The sequence below is a fragment of the Mya arenaria genome, chromosome 5 (assembly GCF_026914265.1).
Source record: "Mya arenaria isolate MELC-2E11 chromosome 5, ASM2691426v1".
NCBI lineage: Eukaryota > Metazoa > Mollusca > Bivalvia > Myida > Myidae > Mya > Mya arenaria.
In genome coordinates this window covers 80,142,736-80,157,304 of record NC_069126.1, presented here as the reverse complement: position 1 = coordinate 80,157,304, position 14,569 = coordinate 80,142,736, and the positions used below count along the sequence as shown (strand labels likewise).

Here is a 14,569-nt window from a genome sequence, read left to right as displayed (position 1 = left end):
ACGGTTTTGGTGAAATAAGCGGGCATGTTAGTGCTTTCGTTACCGCATACAGGCCGTCGGCAAACTATATGTAAGGCACTGTTAGGCATATAGTTCATGGCGTGTGCCCTCATGCCGTATATGGTTCACTTTGCGTTTTTGTCAATGAAATTGATGTTTTGTTCAGACGAAGAAGTTAAAAAGCATGTAATCACTGAATTACTACACTACTTAACTTTAATTCGTCGTCATTTTTCATCGACGACAGTTTTTATTGCCCGCGTTTTTGTTTTTGTTTATATTTTGTTGTTGTTGTAGTTGTTGTTGTTGTTCTTATTTTTGCTTTGAAGAAAAAGGAGGTCATGTCTGTGACCACGTCTATGTCGGTGGCGTCGGAATGCAAAATCGTTCTAGAGTTTACGTGTGTTATACAATGTTCACTTTTACATTGAAATATATTATGACTGCAAATGACATTTACTTTAAAGCATCATTTCAAAGAGTGGCTCATTGTCATCACCGCGTTTGAATATATTCGTTAAACAAGGGAAACAACTTTGTAAATTTTGTAAGAGTTGTCGTTCTATTCTTTTAAATGGTTGAGAGTTATAACAAGAGCTATAACTATGTGTGAAGTTGGCGCGTACCTTGTAGATCGCACATGAACAGAAGAACAAATAAAATGGTCGACCTGAATCGTAGATCGAAAATCTGTGAACATAGAAATTGGTTCACCTTGGTTATAGATCTCGACAAAATACAGAATTAAACAACAAGCAAATATTGTCGAACTAGATCGTAGGTCGTAGATTGACACTCTATTCAACATAAAAATGGTTGACCTGGGCCATAGATCCTAGCTCGACAGAATAAAACAACATGCAAATGCTCACCTTAATGGCGTTTGACCTTTCAATGTACAGTTGCTAAAACAGGCAATACGTGTTAAATACCAACTGCATCTGATGAAAAAGATTAAACGAAAACAGGATATTTCGGGACGTCCGCGCAATGACTTAAGACACCAGAGTTGCCAAATACTAGACAAATCGGCACTTTATTATCGGATTTCAGTTTCAAAAACATGGATCCTCAAAATATAAGTCTCAATAAAAGGAAATTGTATACAAATAAATATGTGTTTACCGGGGACCATAAGTCTTTTTCTTTTAATTGTAATGTACAAGAAACAGTCCAATGTAGGCTGGCTTGTGTGTTTATTCCTTAGACAATAAACACTAACATAGTAAATCAGGCTTACCGGAGTCACTCAAGACACAGTCCTAAGACCGCTTGTGTGTTACGCTACATAAGATAAACACTAAGATAGTAAATCAGTCTTACAACAGTCTCACAGGGAACACTGTGCCCCGCTTGTGTTTTTATGCCATAATGGAAAGAAAGTAAATCAGTGTTACAGGAGTCTTACAGGAAACAGGCAAAAATTGTTTTGTTTTAATTTTCCTTCAGATTTATCAAAGGGGTCACTCAAAGCAACGATCTAGCTTAAAATTAATATGAATTACTGTAGTTTAACAATGTCAGAAAATCTCGAAAGCCCAATATATCCGGTCTTTCGAGATTTTTTGACAGGTCATATGAAACCAAAGCGACGTTAGCAACGCTGTTAACTTTAACAAAGTCTGAATAATTGTTCAATTGTGTGATTAAACTGTTGAGTCGTACACCGAAAAAAGACACGAATAATAACTGGAGCTTTTTCGCTCCAAAGCGTCCCCGAGTTATCGCCCTTCTGCCGTTTCAAAAACCGGTCTCTATTATGGTGATCAACGTTTTTAGATACATCGGGGAGGTTTCAACATAGTTTTGTTTGATTTATCTGTCTAGACAGAAAAAAAAAACATGTTTTATTTCATGAATATGATTTAATTCTGATTCTATGGTAACACTAGCCGTGCATCAATGATAGCACAGGCCATGTGCACGTACGATGTATTGTACTGCGCATGAATAAAGCTATATCTATACCAGTAGCCGAGCAGTTTTTGGACAACATTAGTTCTCAAACCGTCGCGATTTTCGCCTCATATTTGAAGTTGCATATCAAACGCCTGGTTATTACTCAAGTTATTTCGCTTATCCGACGAAATAAATGCTCCTACTCTGAGTATTAATTATCAAAGTTACTACAGTTCTGAAATAAGGAGTCTACTATGTCGTAATGTTGGGATCGCAACTACATGTACGACATATTTTTTTATTGAAGCGTAAATCGTATACACAGATATTGTGATCATGTAGTCTTGTGAACTTTTCCTATGACGACTTGACAAAGTTGTTATACTGCTGTCTTCTTGTTGACTCTTTAACTGGATATGCCGTGACGCTCTTTGTAACGAAAATTATTAAACGCTAAAACAAGAGCTACTAGAAACTACTAAGAGCTTCAACAAAAATTACTAATTTATGTATTCGAAACATTAAGACAGGCATCTTAACTTTTGAGTAATTGCCCTTTAATTTGACCAATTTGACCTTTCCATTCTTGACAAATTGCGTTATGAGAGCACTTAGCTATAATCGATATATTTTTTAATAATTTCCTTATAATATAAGAGAGGGAAAACTAGGATGAGTTGAGGGATAGACGAGGGCGAGAATGGAGGGGGGAAGGGAAGACAGAAGAGGGGGAGAAAGGGGGATGGAGAAGGGAAGGGAAGACAGAAGAGGGGAAACGGAGAGGGGTAGTAGGGAAGACAGATGAGGGAGAGAATAGAGGGTATTAGAAGGAAAAATAGTAGAGGTGGAAAAGGGAAGTCAGAAGTGGGGGAGAATGGAGAGGGAGAATGGGGAAGTTGAATAGGGACGTTAGTAGGGAAGACAGAAGAGGGGGAATGGAAGAAGGAAAGAAGGGAAGACAGAAGAGGGGGAGAATGGAGAGGGGTAGTAGGGGAGACAGAAGATGGGAGAATGGAAGACAAAAGAGGGGAGACTGGAGAGGGGGAAGGGAATACAGAAGAGAGAAAGGAGAGTGTTAAAAGGGAAGCCAGAAGAAGGGAAGACAGAAGAGGGAGTGAAGGGAAGACAGAAGAGTGGGGAAAGGAGAGGGGGAGGGAAGACAGAGTTTTAAAAAAGAGGGGAGAATGGAAGAGAGAAGAGAGGGAGAAAGGAGGGTTTTAAAAGGGAAGATAGTAGAGGGGAGAAGGGAAGACAGAAGAGGGTTCGAAGAGAAGATAGTAAAGGAAAGAAGGAAATAGTTTACAGGCTGGAAAAGAAAGATAGAAGAGGGGAAAAGTGAAGATGAGAGAGGGGAAGAATAGAGGACAGAAGATGACATAATAGGGAAGAAGGATTATGGAGTGAAGAGAGGATGATAGAAGAGGAAATAAGGGTAAAATGAAGAAAATATTGAAATGGATAGATAGGAAAAGACGGAGAACAGAACAAAAAAGGGTTAAGAAGAAGAAAAGGGAGAGAAATACGAGAAAAATAGTGATGAGTATGGGTGAGAGAGAGGAAACGATTAGAGAAAGTCGATTGGATAGTTCTCGTAACATACGCGACCACATACGCATGTACGATGCTGACTCTGAGAGTCAGTGGAAAGACAGATGAGAAGACAGATCTCGTACCATGCACGACCACACGTACGAGTGGTGGCTCTTAGAGCCGGGTCGAGAACCAGCATCGCTAGTTCTCGTACAAATTTGTCCAAGATTAGAAACCTTGGAAGATTGATTCATGTTATGAAATTTTAAGGTTTATATGGCAGATCTCTATATCTCTTTCCGTGGAAATGTTAGTTGTATAAATGTTCGCATTGATGCACAGAAAACCCAACAAGCTATAATATCATATTTTAAGAACTTCATACTGGATCAATATTTCATCTAAATAGAGGTTTTTGTCCTTTTTTGGAGATTTACTAAACAATTTATGCCTTCCGGTTTTGTTTTCTTCAGTCTATTTATACGATTAATAAACTATTCTATAAATAAATGAATTGTTATAATAACAATGCGTTACCGTAGTGCCTTTGGACATTACAATAAAAGGTGCGAAAAAATGGCAATGAATGAAAATAAAGTTTGTAAATTAAGTAGCATATCGGTATTACATGTAAAACTGATGTTTTCTATTACAAATTTAGGTATTATGAATAATGTTTTTAAATATTATGAGACTAATGTTGATAAACTAAAAATGTTTATTAGACAGTCAGATTTATACTAAATTGTGTACTATTGTATATGCTTTTAACATCGTATAAAGATGTTGGTTTGTAAATAATTAGCCACTTGGGGTGAAAAAAATGTTAAATACAATGAAGAAGATAAAATAAAAACCTCTTAAACTTGACTGAGATACTAAAACATATTTTTTCTTCGCTCCAGGACTGAAAAATAAGCATTTTATTGATAGGGGGCCCTCAGATGAATGTCATAAATTATTGACCGCAAAATGAAAAAAAAACACACATGAACATTATACATATGCAATGCTTGAATATAGGTAAAGAAAATAAAAAATGCCATTGAATTGCATGTTAAGTATGTCTCAAGCACTAACAAGTTAATCGGGGGAGGGTAAGATGGGACACGGACGATGTTGCAAAGGTAGCAGATCTAGCAGTAGGGGTTCTTGGGCATGCACACTGCCGATTGCCTATTGGTGGACGATATGCATTTACTTCATGGAGCTTACGGTTCTGGAAACACAACGTTCAACAGTTGGCGACCGTGTCATCACGGGAAACATTTTGTTACCTGAACAAGACAAATCAGTTATCAACATTGTTTCAGTCTTTCCAGTCCTTTCGACTCTTTCTGTGAAATTGCTTCATTACAGGTGCATAGATGATGATCTTACCCGGGCTTGGCTGGACCGAAATTAAAAGTAAAAGTGCGAGGTGGTAGTCGCGAATATTGCCCTGTCGTTTTTACTATATGTTCTATGGAAGTGGGATATCATAACATCTGTTATCAATGATGAAACGGAGATGTACGTTGATGTCCCTCTCGCACTTATATACGCAATAAAAGGTACATAACCTGATGAAATCATATTAATTTTAAAACTCAAACTTGTGATTTTTACATAATATAGACACAAAAAGACTTCGCAATAGAAGGAAATAATTTGAAATGTCAACCTGACATCAAAATATCTAATGAAAAGTAAATACATAGAACAATTTAAGAATTACCTTAATTTCTAAAACACATCAATGCATTTCATAGTGCCTTTTAAGTATATCTTAGCACGGACCTATAAACCATCCGTGATCTTAGTAGTTCTAAAAACTTGGTCCTTAGTAGCTTACTAGTTCAGTCCGTTTGAATGCCTTCTTACTACGTCTGCCTACATGGAATCAAACAGAGACGTAAAGTTGAAGGGAGGCAGTCCGTTTGAATGCCTTCTTACTACGTCTGCCTACATGGAATCAAACAGAGACGTAAAGTTGAAGGAAGACAGTCCGTTTGAATGCCTTCTGACTACGTCTGCCTACATGGAATCAAACAGAGACGTAAACTTGAATGGAGACAGTCCGTTTGAATGCCTTCTGACTACGCCTGCCTACAGTCTTCCTACATGGAATCAAACAGAGACGTAAACTTGAAGGGAGACAGTCCGTTTGAATGCCTTCTGACTACGTCTGCCTACATGGAATCAAACAGAGACGTAAAGTTGAAGGGAGGCAGTCCGTTTGAATGCCTTCTGACTACGTCTGCCTACATGGAATCAAACAGAGACGTAAAGTTGAAGGGAGACAGTCCGTTTGAATGCCTTCTGACTACGTCTGCCTACATGGAATCAAACAGAGACGTAAAGTTGAAGGGAGACAGTCCGTTTGAATGCCTTCTGACTTCGTCTGCCTACATGGAATCAAACAGAGACGTAAACTTGAAGGGAGGCAGTCCGTTTGAATGCCTTCTTACTACGTCTGCCTACATGGAATCAAACAGAGACGTAAAGTTGAAGGGAGACAGTCCGTTTGAATGCCTTCTTACTACGTCTGCCTACATGAACTCAAACAGAGACGTAAAGTTGAAGGGAGACAGTCCGTTTGAATGCCTTCTTACTACGTCTGCCTACATGAACTCAAACAGAGACGTTAACTTGAATGGAAACAGTCCATTTTAATGCCTGCCATGTACGCACGTCTACATGATAGGAACTTAAGCGAGATGTCTATAAATTCATAATAAGGAGGTGCTCTTTTTATTTACTCGTAGGTATATAAGTCTAGCATCGATTAGGAGTTTTAGACTGAATGTGCCGGCACGACTTCTTAAAATACCGTACGACTTCGTGTTGGCACGACTTCTCTTGTATTCCTTGCACAGTCACCCAAATTCGACTTATAAATTGAACAAGCCCGAATCTGTATACATGTGCTTAGTATGGAATCAGCAAATTCGTTGAATTTATATCCCCCGCCTGATAAGGCAAAGTAGATGGAATGGAGATCACGTATCCGTGAAATATTCTTAACGAAACATATAATACGGCTGCAAAGTGATGGACTCTTATGAACGATAGACATGATATATGAGCTTTGTTTGCATTTGTTTGAATTTATAATGTAGCATTAAGATTTGACTTTGTAACCTAGGGTTTGTCCCTGCCTTGCCCTATTTCACCAAGGCAAACATTCTGATAAAGTTTCATTAAAATTGGGCAATTATAAACATTACAAAAATATAGCATCTAGAGTATTCACAAGTTTGTTTCTAAGATTTGACCAAATGACCTCATAGCTGTCGACCCCATGTGACCTAGTTTCAAACTACTGATTTTATCGAGGCAAATGTTCTGATTAGTTTCATGAAGATTGGAACTGATATATTGCGTCTGTTTGTTCCCAATATTTCTATAAGAGTTGACCTAATTACCTAGTTTATGATCGACTTTTAGATTACATCAAGGAAACATTCTGAACAATCTGACATTTCAATACCAATAGATGGTTCTAGACATGATTTTTCACCTATTTGAACTATTGACCTAGTTTCTGATCTCTAGTTTCAAACTATTCGGTAATTTCATTAAGGAAAATATTCTGATTAAATCAGATTATAATTTGACCAAATATATTGGCTCTAGTATGTTTCCATAAGTTCTTTCTAAGGTTTGGTTTGGCAGGGAATAAAAAATGTCCTTTAAATAGAATTAAAACAATCCGGTCAGGAAAGCATTTTACGAGTGCAGGGTTTGCGCGGGCTGGTGCTTATTTGGGCCATGCATCCATTACTATCAAAGTTTCGCAACACTGAAATATGTCCTCTGTGTAAAATGATAAACAAAAATAAAACTATACATGACATTAAAACCTAAAAACTCTGGTCGAAACAAAACAAACACATTCTTTCATGAAATATGATTTTATTTCTGATTCTACGGCAACAATAACCGACAGCAACAGCAGCACAAGTTATGTGTAAGTACGATGGGTTTATAAATTCTACTGGGCATGAATGTATCTATATTTACAGTGATCACTAGAAGAAAAATAAAAGTCATCCTACTACAAGAACTCCTTAGGAGCATATACAAGCATTTATCGAGTTCTTGCATTAGGCTGGCAAAATATACCCAATATCAACTTCATAGGGGAGAAAAAAAATGTAATAAGATTAGCCAAAATAATTTTCAGGTAAACGGGCCCCAATTTCTTGAAATATCTGAAGTCCCTTATAGAATGTTTAAGTTAAGCTCAATACTTTTATTTTGGTATAATTTGTGTAATATTTACATTTTTAATAGACTTAAGTCTGAAAAGAAAATTTAATATAATATTGATTATGATTTTTTTTTATTTATCAAAATAGATTTAGTAAGAAATTTGCCTTGATGAAATAAACTACTTAAGCTAGTTACACTTTATAACTTTTGAGAAATTGGGGCCAGAAGCTTTAGTGTTTTTTTTTTAATATTAAACCAAAAATATTTATTTTTTCCAAAAAAAAGAGAAGAAGAATAGGTTAATTACTTTATATGGAGGATGTGTTTCTTGACACACTCAGACATTCCTTAAACATTAATGCATAGTTTTATTCAATAAAAGTTATCCTGAGTAAATAATCTGACATACAATAATCTTAAAATAAAATCTTTTCTAAATTCATTTAAATTAATTAATCATGACTTCTACTTTAATATATTCTTGTATTTTTCAGGATCATTACCCTGTAATACATAAATACAATTAAATATGAAAAAAAGTTTGTCCTTAAAAAACAATACACCAACAATTTTGTTGTTTGTTTCACATATTTGTTTCTTAAAAAAAAGAGGTTTAAATTTCATTCTTGATCTATAGAAGTCTTTCTATAGGCAAAGGTTGTCATTTCAAATTTTTATAAAATTGATGTATATATCAAAATAAATTCGCAATTTATATTCTAATTAAGTGCAATTGCAGTAGAATTTGAAAAATATATATAATGCATTAAGCAAATATTGGGCATAAAACTTAACAATTATTAAAAAAAATATACATAATTATTATTATCACTATTATTATATATGAAATATCACAGATACTTTTCACACATATAAATCACATTTGCCGTAACAATCAACAACAGCTAAACATATCACAATCATCAGTTTAAACATAAACACAATTTTCATTTCATCTTTACTGATATTCTCGAAAAAAAAACTGTATTTAAGGCCACTATTAAAAAAAAATCTGTTTACAGTAACCATACCCACAACCTTGGGAGGTGGAAGGAAGGAAAGTAGGGATTTTTTTTATAATACTTTACTTCCAGCAGTATGCAGCTTTTGGCTACAAATACAAATTGACAATGCAGATATCCAAGATTTTCTTTGATTCAGACTGATTTTATTGATTGGGTCGGGTAACTTCAACCTTACATATTTTTAAATATGGCCTGACGGGGAAAATTTGTGAGACTGGGGTTCCTTCTTCATCTCATGAAAACAGTGACTGCATAGTTTTCAATGTAAGATGGACAACGTCCATGATTATTATTGCATCACATTTTAGAGGCCCTGAACTTGTATTCAATATTGGTCTTAATTGGATCTTAGAACGATGTAGCTAATCAGATTACTTGTTATCAATAACTGACCAATGGAGTGAATGAAGTCAATAATGTACGATCATAAGATTAACTTAAGTTGTATATTGTCGTATATAAAATGCCACCCATGATGTTAGATGCACAAGGTCTGTGATAATAACTGCCACACAATTTATGAGGCCCTGATTTAGATGCACAAGGTTTGTGATAATAACTGCCACACAATTTATGAGGCCCTGATAATATCTATTTGTAGATTAACTCAATTGATAGTCATCGGCATTAAGCTGTGACCATTGATTAATAAAAATATATCAGAATAAATCAAATATGGGGGCCTCAAATATTTTAATCAGTGATGCATGAAATACAGCTAATCCATAAGACTGTCCTGACCCCATAAACAATATAATCCTTATCCTAAGACAAGCCTCAATGATCACATTCAGTCTATTGGTCAACTATTTTTACTGTCCAATCAAAGCACTTGAATTCTGAGCTTTACTTTAAGTTCAATGTTAGTTTGATATTAAATAACACCCCTGGTCCTTGTTACTACATTGCTGTTTGAAATATGGAGTAAGTAATGCAATACATTCTCTTTGTAACAATACAATGTTTACAATTCTAAAAATACTGAAATTATCTGATAAACTGTGTATTTGAATTACTTCCCTTTCAAAAACCATGACCATTTGTAAACCATAATTCATGCAAAAGAAAATTATACTTAATAATAAAATAATATATTTCATTTAATTCTGATAAATATATCAGTAACACATTTAACCTTCAAAACAATTTTCAAAAATATATCATTATAACAAATATATAAAATAAATAGATACAAAAAACTTTTAACAAAAATAAAAAGATAAAATATCTTTCACTTGGACGGAATGTAATTGAATGATAAATCATTTGTAGAAAAATCGTTATATTAAACACATTTGCAATTTGTTTCAATAATAGTTAACATGGAGATTAGCTAATTATATGAGAAAATAATAAAATAATGTACATAATAATACATTCACAGTCTTAACATGTTGTTTTTAGGCTTGCATCTTGCACCCATGAAAGCAATTCTTAAAATATAGTACATAATTTGTCATGAAGATATAACATAGCATAAATAAAGTATTATATACACATTATTGTAGAAGAAAGGTCATTTATTACGGAAGCGTATATGGTATATACTGATAAGGATATCATGTTGTCTTGTAGACTTGATTTATGTTGTCATGATTAACTATAACACAACATTTGGTCAAAATTGTGTCAACTTGCTCACTTACCAACTGGATAAGTTGGTACAAGTTTGATTGACAAATCAATATAACTGTGTTACATAAAAAAAGCAGTCGACATAGAATGTTCAATCGATAAAAAATATGTTGCCAAATCCACTTAATAAGCTGACAAGTCGGCTTAATTTTGACAATTCTCATGTTATCACCATCAAGTAATATAAAACAAGAGGGTAAGACCACATGACCATATTATCAGTATATACAGTATATGCTTCCATACATTCATAGTCACACTTTGAACAAATACTCGACCAATCTGTAACTCCTGTTCGTGAGCAAAAACTATCAATGACATGATAGTGCTATGAAATTTCATAAACTAAAAACATCCATTTTTACTGGATTCTATATATGTGTCAATAATTTTACTAGATTCCAATTTGTGTCCATTCTTTTTTCGTGAAATCATTTATTACAACATAACCATTTTTCAATCCTGTATGCACAATATAACATAACTAAATTTGAATGAATAACGAGATATTCTGTTGTTGTTTTTTGAAAACTGGTTAAAACAGTATGTAAAACACTTGATAATTTAAAATGACCTTTTTTCATTTAAGCATATAAATGATATAACTATACACAGATCTATAATGTTATTAATAAGATATTTGCCTGTAACTGAATACTGAATATATATATATATTAACGAATCTTTAAAACAGACTATGCAAAACTCTTCAGAATGTTTTAAACCAGTCCTTATGGCAAAATGCAAATATTTACCAGAATAAATACTAATTTGAGATTTTCTATGTGGACGGACGATATTCATAATGTCTGTCTCTAAACAAATTAGAAAAAAATAAATCAAAGTGGTATAATTTGATAAGTTATGTTCATGTCATGAAAAACCTAAAACATAAAGAGGTTGCACAACATTACTTATACATCAACTTGTACGCATAGCTACATGTACAGGTAAAATTTACGGATAAGTTAAAACTTGTACGCAAAATCTCGCTTTAAACTACCTGTAGGCTCGCTTATATCAGATAAATCACTTCCCTCATGTTATTTTCCATGTAATTAAAAACTTGTAAAATGTACACAACCTTTGATGACGTTGTGCACAAAAAGTAGTCCACATGTGCATGTACGTGGATGATGTAGTGCACAAAAAGTAGTCCGCATGTACATGTACCTGGATGATGTAAAGCAGAAAAAGTAGTCCACATGTACATGTACATGGATGATGTAGTGCATAAAAAGTAGTCCACTGGTACATTAACAATTACAAGTAGTGTTTGGCAACCTCTTTAATTACTTTACAAAATATTTGAATGTATGTGTATCAATGATGTTCAAGGTAAAGCATATTATAAAAATCAACAAATCCTTCATTTCATTATCAATTAATAGAGAACATGATTTTGTGAATTATTTCATCAATGAAAATTAATCATGATTATTTGACTAAATAGTAACATTGCCGTAAATATGAAGTAAATTTATGTCTATCATCATAATCAACAATGGAATTATCTAATATGCGATAAAAACATCCAAAATGTCAATTGATTGAAAACAAGGTTGATTTGAACATCTGCATGAAATGATTTATCTTAAATTCTCTCCCTTTTATTGTTTCAACAAAAAACACACAAACCAAAAACCTGAGACTCCTAGTTTGACATTAAAATATTTTGACATTTTAATCATTTTTTCCGTTTAAAACTTCAAATTTCCATTCTTGCTTTAAAATGTTAAATACAGTTTGCTACTAGATAGTTTCAATTGTAATCAGAGACATGTATGGAAACCTGAATTGGCACTGGCTTTGTATGCACTATATTTCTTTTTTCTTTTTTTGAACTTGACTTGAACTATATGCACTAGTCAGAGTTACATATGCCATTACTGACATTGTAATAATAAGCAAATTACATGAGCAGTTAACAGTTATTTCCCTTGTTAATCAAAATCCATGAAATTTTGTTATGCTTCTAAGTTTAACAATAAAACAATAAAATCAGCAAACCTATTCAAAAATCATATCTACACATACAAGGTAAACTAAACTTGTAGTCAAATATCTGAGCTGAATACACCACAGAGCTACCCTATTTATAACTTTGTCAGCAGTTAGCAATTCAATTATTCATACAACAGTATGTCCATCTATACAAATATAAGCACTTCCGGAAATGTCTAAATTCATCGATCAACATCATCCAGTCAGAGCACGCTTCTCTTTCATCTTCTGATACGACTCACGATTCAAAGCAGCCTGGGTTTCAAATTCCTTCCGTGAGACTTTACGAAGCTCGTCTATTCTCGATGCATCCATACTCGACACATCACCGCCACATAGAATCCAGGGGTGGCATAGAACGTCGATCGCCGTGTAGCGACGCTTCTTCTCTACTACCAGTAGATGCTCAATCAGATCTTTAGCACCTGAAAAAATAGATATAAAAATAGTTCATACATGTACTTTATAAGTTGAGTAAATAGTTTAACATACATTCTACAATGAAACCGAGTTGGCTCAAGCTCCCAGGGATTGACAAAAATACATCGAACCTCGAAAAATTCGAGCTAAGCAGGAATGCTTTCCTTTAGTATAAAGAAATATGTCGTTAACATCCAGTACGCGCCAACAAGGAATTTAAGCCAAGCGACTTCGAGTTAACAGGGTTCGTCTGTATCTACTTCCTCAGAATGTCTGCTTTAAACACCTCAGAATGCAAGTGGATATCAAAACTGTCAGTTGATCAAGGATAAATTAACAAAAATTAGCTGTCAGAGTTAATAGCCCATGCTGACACAGAACGTGAGTTGCCATTTGTAACGCATGTTTTAAATTTTATGTGAATAACTTGAATGCCTATTTTAAAGGCTAAAGTTAAAAGTATTTCCATATCAACTGTATTAAATTCACAAAAAAGACAATAACAACACAGTCATTACCTTTTTTGTCAATAAAAAAATCAGAAGCATTACATTGCCAGTTTCAGACATCATATCGAGATGAGTGTAAGATTTGAATTGCGCCTTTCTAGATTTACTAATCCATCCCGCAAACACATGATGGATATCATTATCTGATTTTTACATTTCAAGAATAAACCATTCTTGATCTAATTCCTTCCAACCAAAGCTTACTAGATGAGATATTGTCCCAGTATGGGCTAAGAAACTCGTATTCTCCCGCCTTGATGAACTCGAACAGTTCCGTCTGGTTTCTGTCGGGACTTCGGAACGGGGGAAACCCGCAGAGTAGGATGTAGGTTATCACGCCCACTGCCCACATGTCAACTTCGAGACCATATCCTGAAAATAATCATATTGAATGTAAACTGACCATATCCTGAACACAAAATTATATTGGAAATAGGCTTCAGTTCGGCGCAAAAAATAACAAGTTTGTTTCCTGTTTCAGTCATATTTTTTCTCGAGAGTCATCTGCTACGAACATTTATATGCTTAAGAACATCTATACAATCAGTATTAGCATCACTTATATGATTGTCTAAAGCCTAAACAGTTCAGTTTTAACTTTTAAAAGAAAAACATTTAAACAAATGATTTTTTTAAAAATTACGCCTTAAACAACATGAGACTTGTTCAGTTTTGTTTCTGCAAGTATGCCAATTAAGAGGAAACTCAAATGATAAATGTTATGAACCAAGCAATGTTTTGCCCCTGCTGGGGGTGTAGGGCATGCAGGGGGAGGGGGGGGGGGAGGGGGCTATTGATAGTAGATGATTCCCTAAGGGCAAGATTTTGACACATATTATGAGACTCCCATCCAGGGAATAGCAATTGCCAGATTATATATTTATAACTGTCTGACCACTTTGTAATTTGTCTTAATCCCCTGGTGTTGAGCATTTGTTGGTGACCGTGTCAAACAGGTCACCACCCTAGAACTAAGTGGCAAGTCAAATATGCTCCAATACATTGAAACAACTTTAACAATTATCTACAACTTATTCACTGCCTTTTCATTCAGAGTCTGGTCACTGGTTAGACACAGTGGTTATTTCCCTTTGTCAAGAGAAAGCACTGTGCTTGTAAATGGATTTGGTATTACTTAGCCTTACCTATTTCTGAGAGGATTTCTGGAGCCACGTAAGTGGGGGTACCACACACGGTGTATATTGACTCCTTCACGTCCATAGCCAGGCCAAAATCGGCAAGCTTCAGGGATATCGTCATGTCCTTGTTACGATGCACCTGAAAAGCAGATGAAGTATTTGTTTATTGATCAAGTAGAACTGACAAATAAAATCTGTCTCGGAATTTCTA

At 34.5% G+C, this 14,569-nt stretch overlaps 3 protein-coding genes across 10 annotated transcripts in view; 2 read left to right on the top strand and 1 right to left on the bottom strand.

Annotated features, from left to right (window-relative positions):
* Positions 1-2,599: 2,599 nt before the first annotated feature.
* On the top strand, positions 2,600-3,120 carry LOC128235997 (octapeptide-repeat protein T2-like). The gene is made up of 2 exons (XM_052950778.1): positions 2,600-2,684; positions 2,816-3,120. The coding sequence occupies exons 1-2, from the start codon at positions 2,600-2,602 to the stop codon at positions 3,118-3,120; spliced, it is 390 nt and encodes a 129-aa protein (XP_052806738.1).
* Positions 3,121-5,496: 2,376 nt separating this feature from the next.
* On the top strand, positions 5,497-6,084 carry LOC128235995 (uncharacterized). The gene has a single exon (XM_052950777.1). It carries the CDS (start codon positions 5,497-5,499, stop codon positions 6,082-6,084), a length of 588 nt encoding a protein of 195 aa, XP_052806737.1.
* A 1,222-nt stretch (positions 6,085-7,306) lies between these two features.
* The window catches only part of LOC128235092 (serine/threonine-protein kinase DCLK1-like), a 52,872-nt gene continuing 45,609 nt past the window's right edge, over positions 7,307-14,569 (bottom strand). For all 8 annotated transcript variants that reach the window (XM_052949815.1, XM_052949816.1, XM_052949817.1 and 5 more), the window contains 3 exons: positions 14,365-14,497; positions 13,424-13,591; positions 7,307-12,715 (listed from right to left, as the gene is read on the bottom strand). In XM_052949815.1, coding sequence (XP_052805775.1) covers positions 12,486-12,715; positions 13,424-13,591; positions 14,365-14,497 — 531 coding nt within the window. In that variant the 3' untranslated portion in view covers positions 7,307-12,485. The remainder of the gene's footprint in view (positions 12,716-13,423; positions 13,592-14,364; positions 14,498-14,569) is intronic.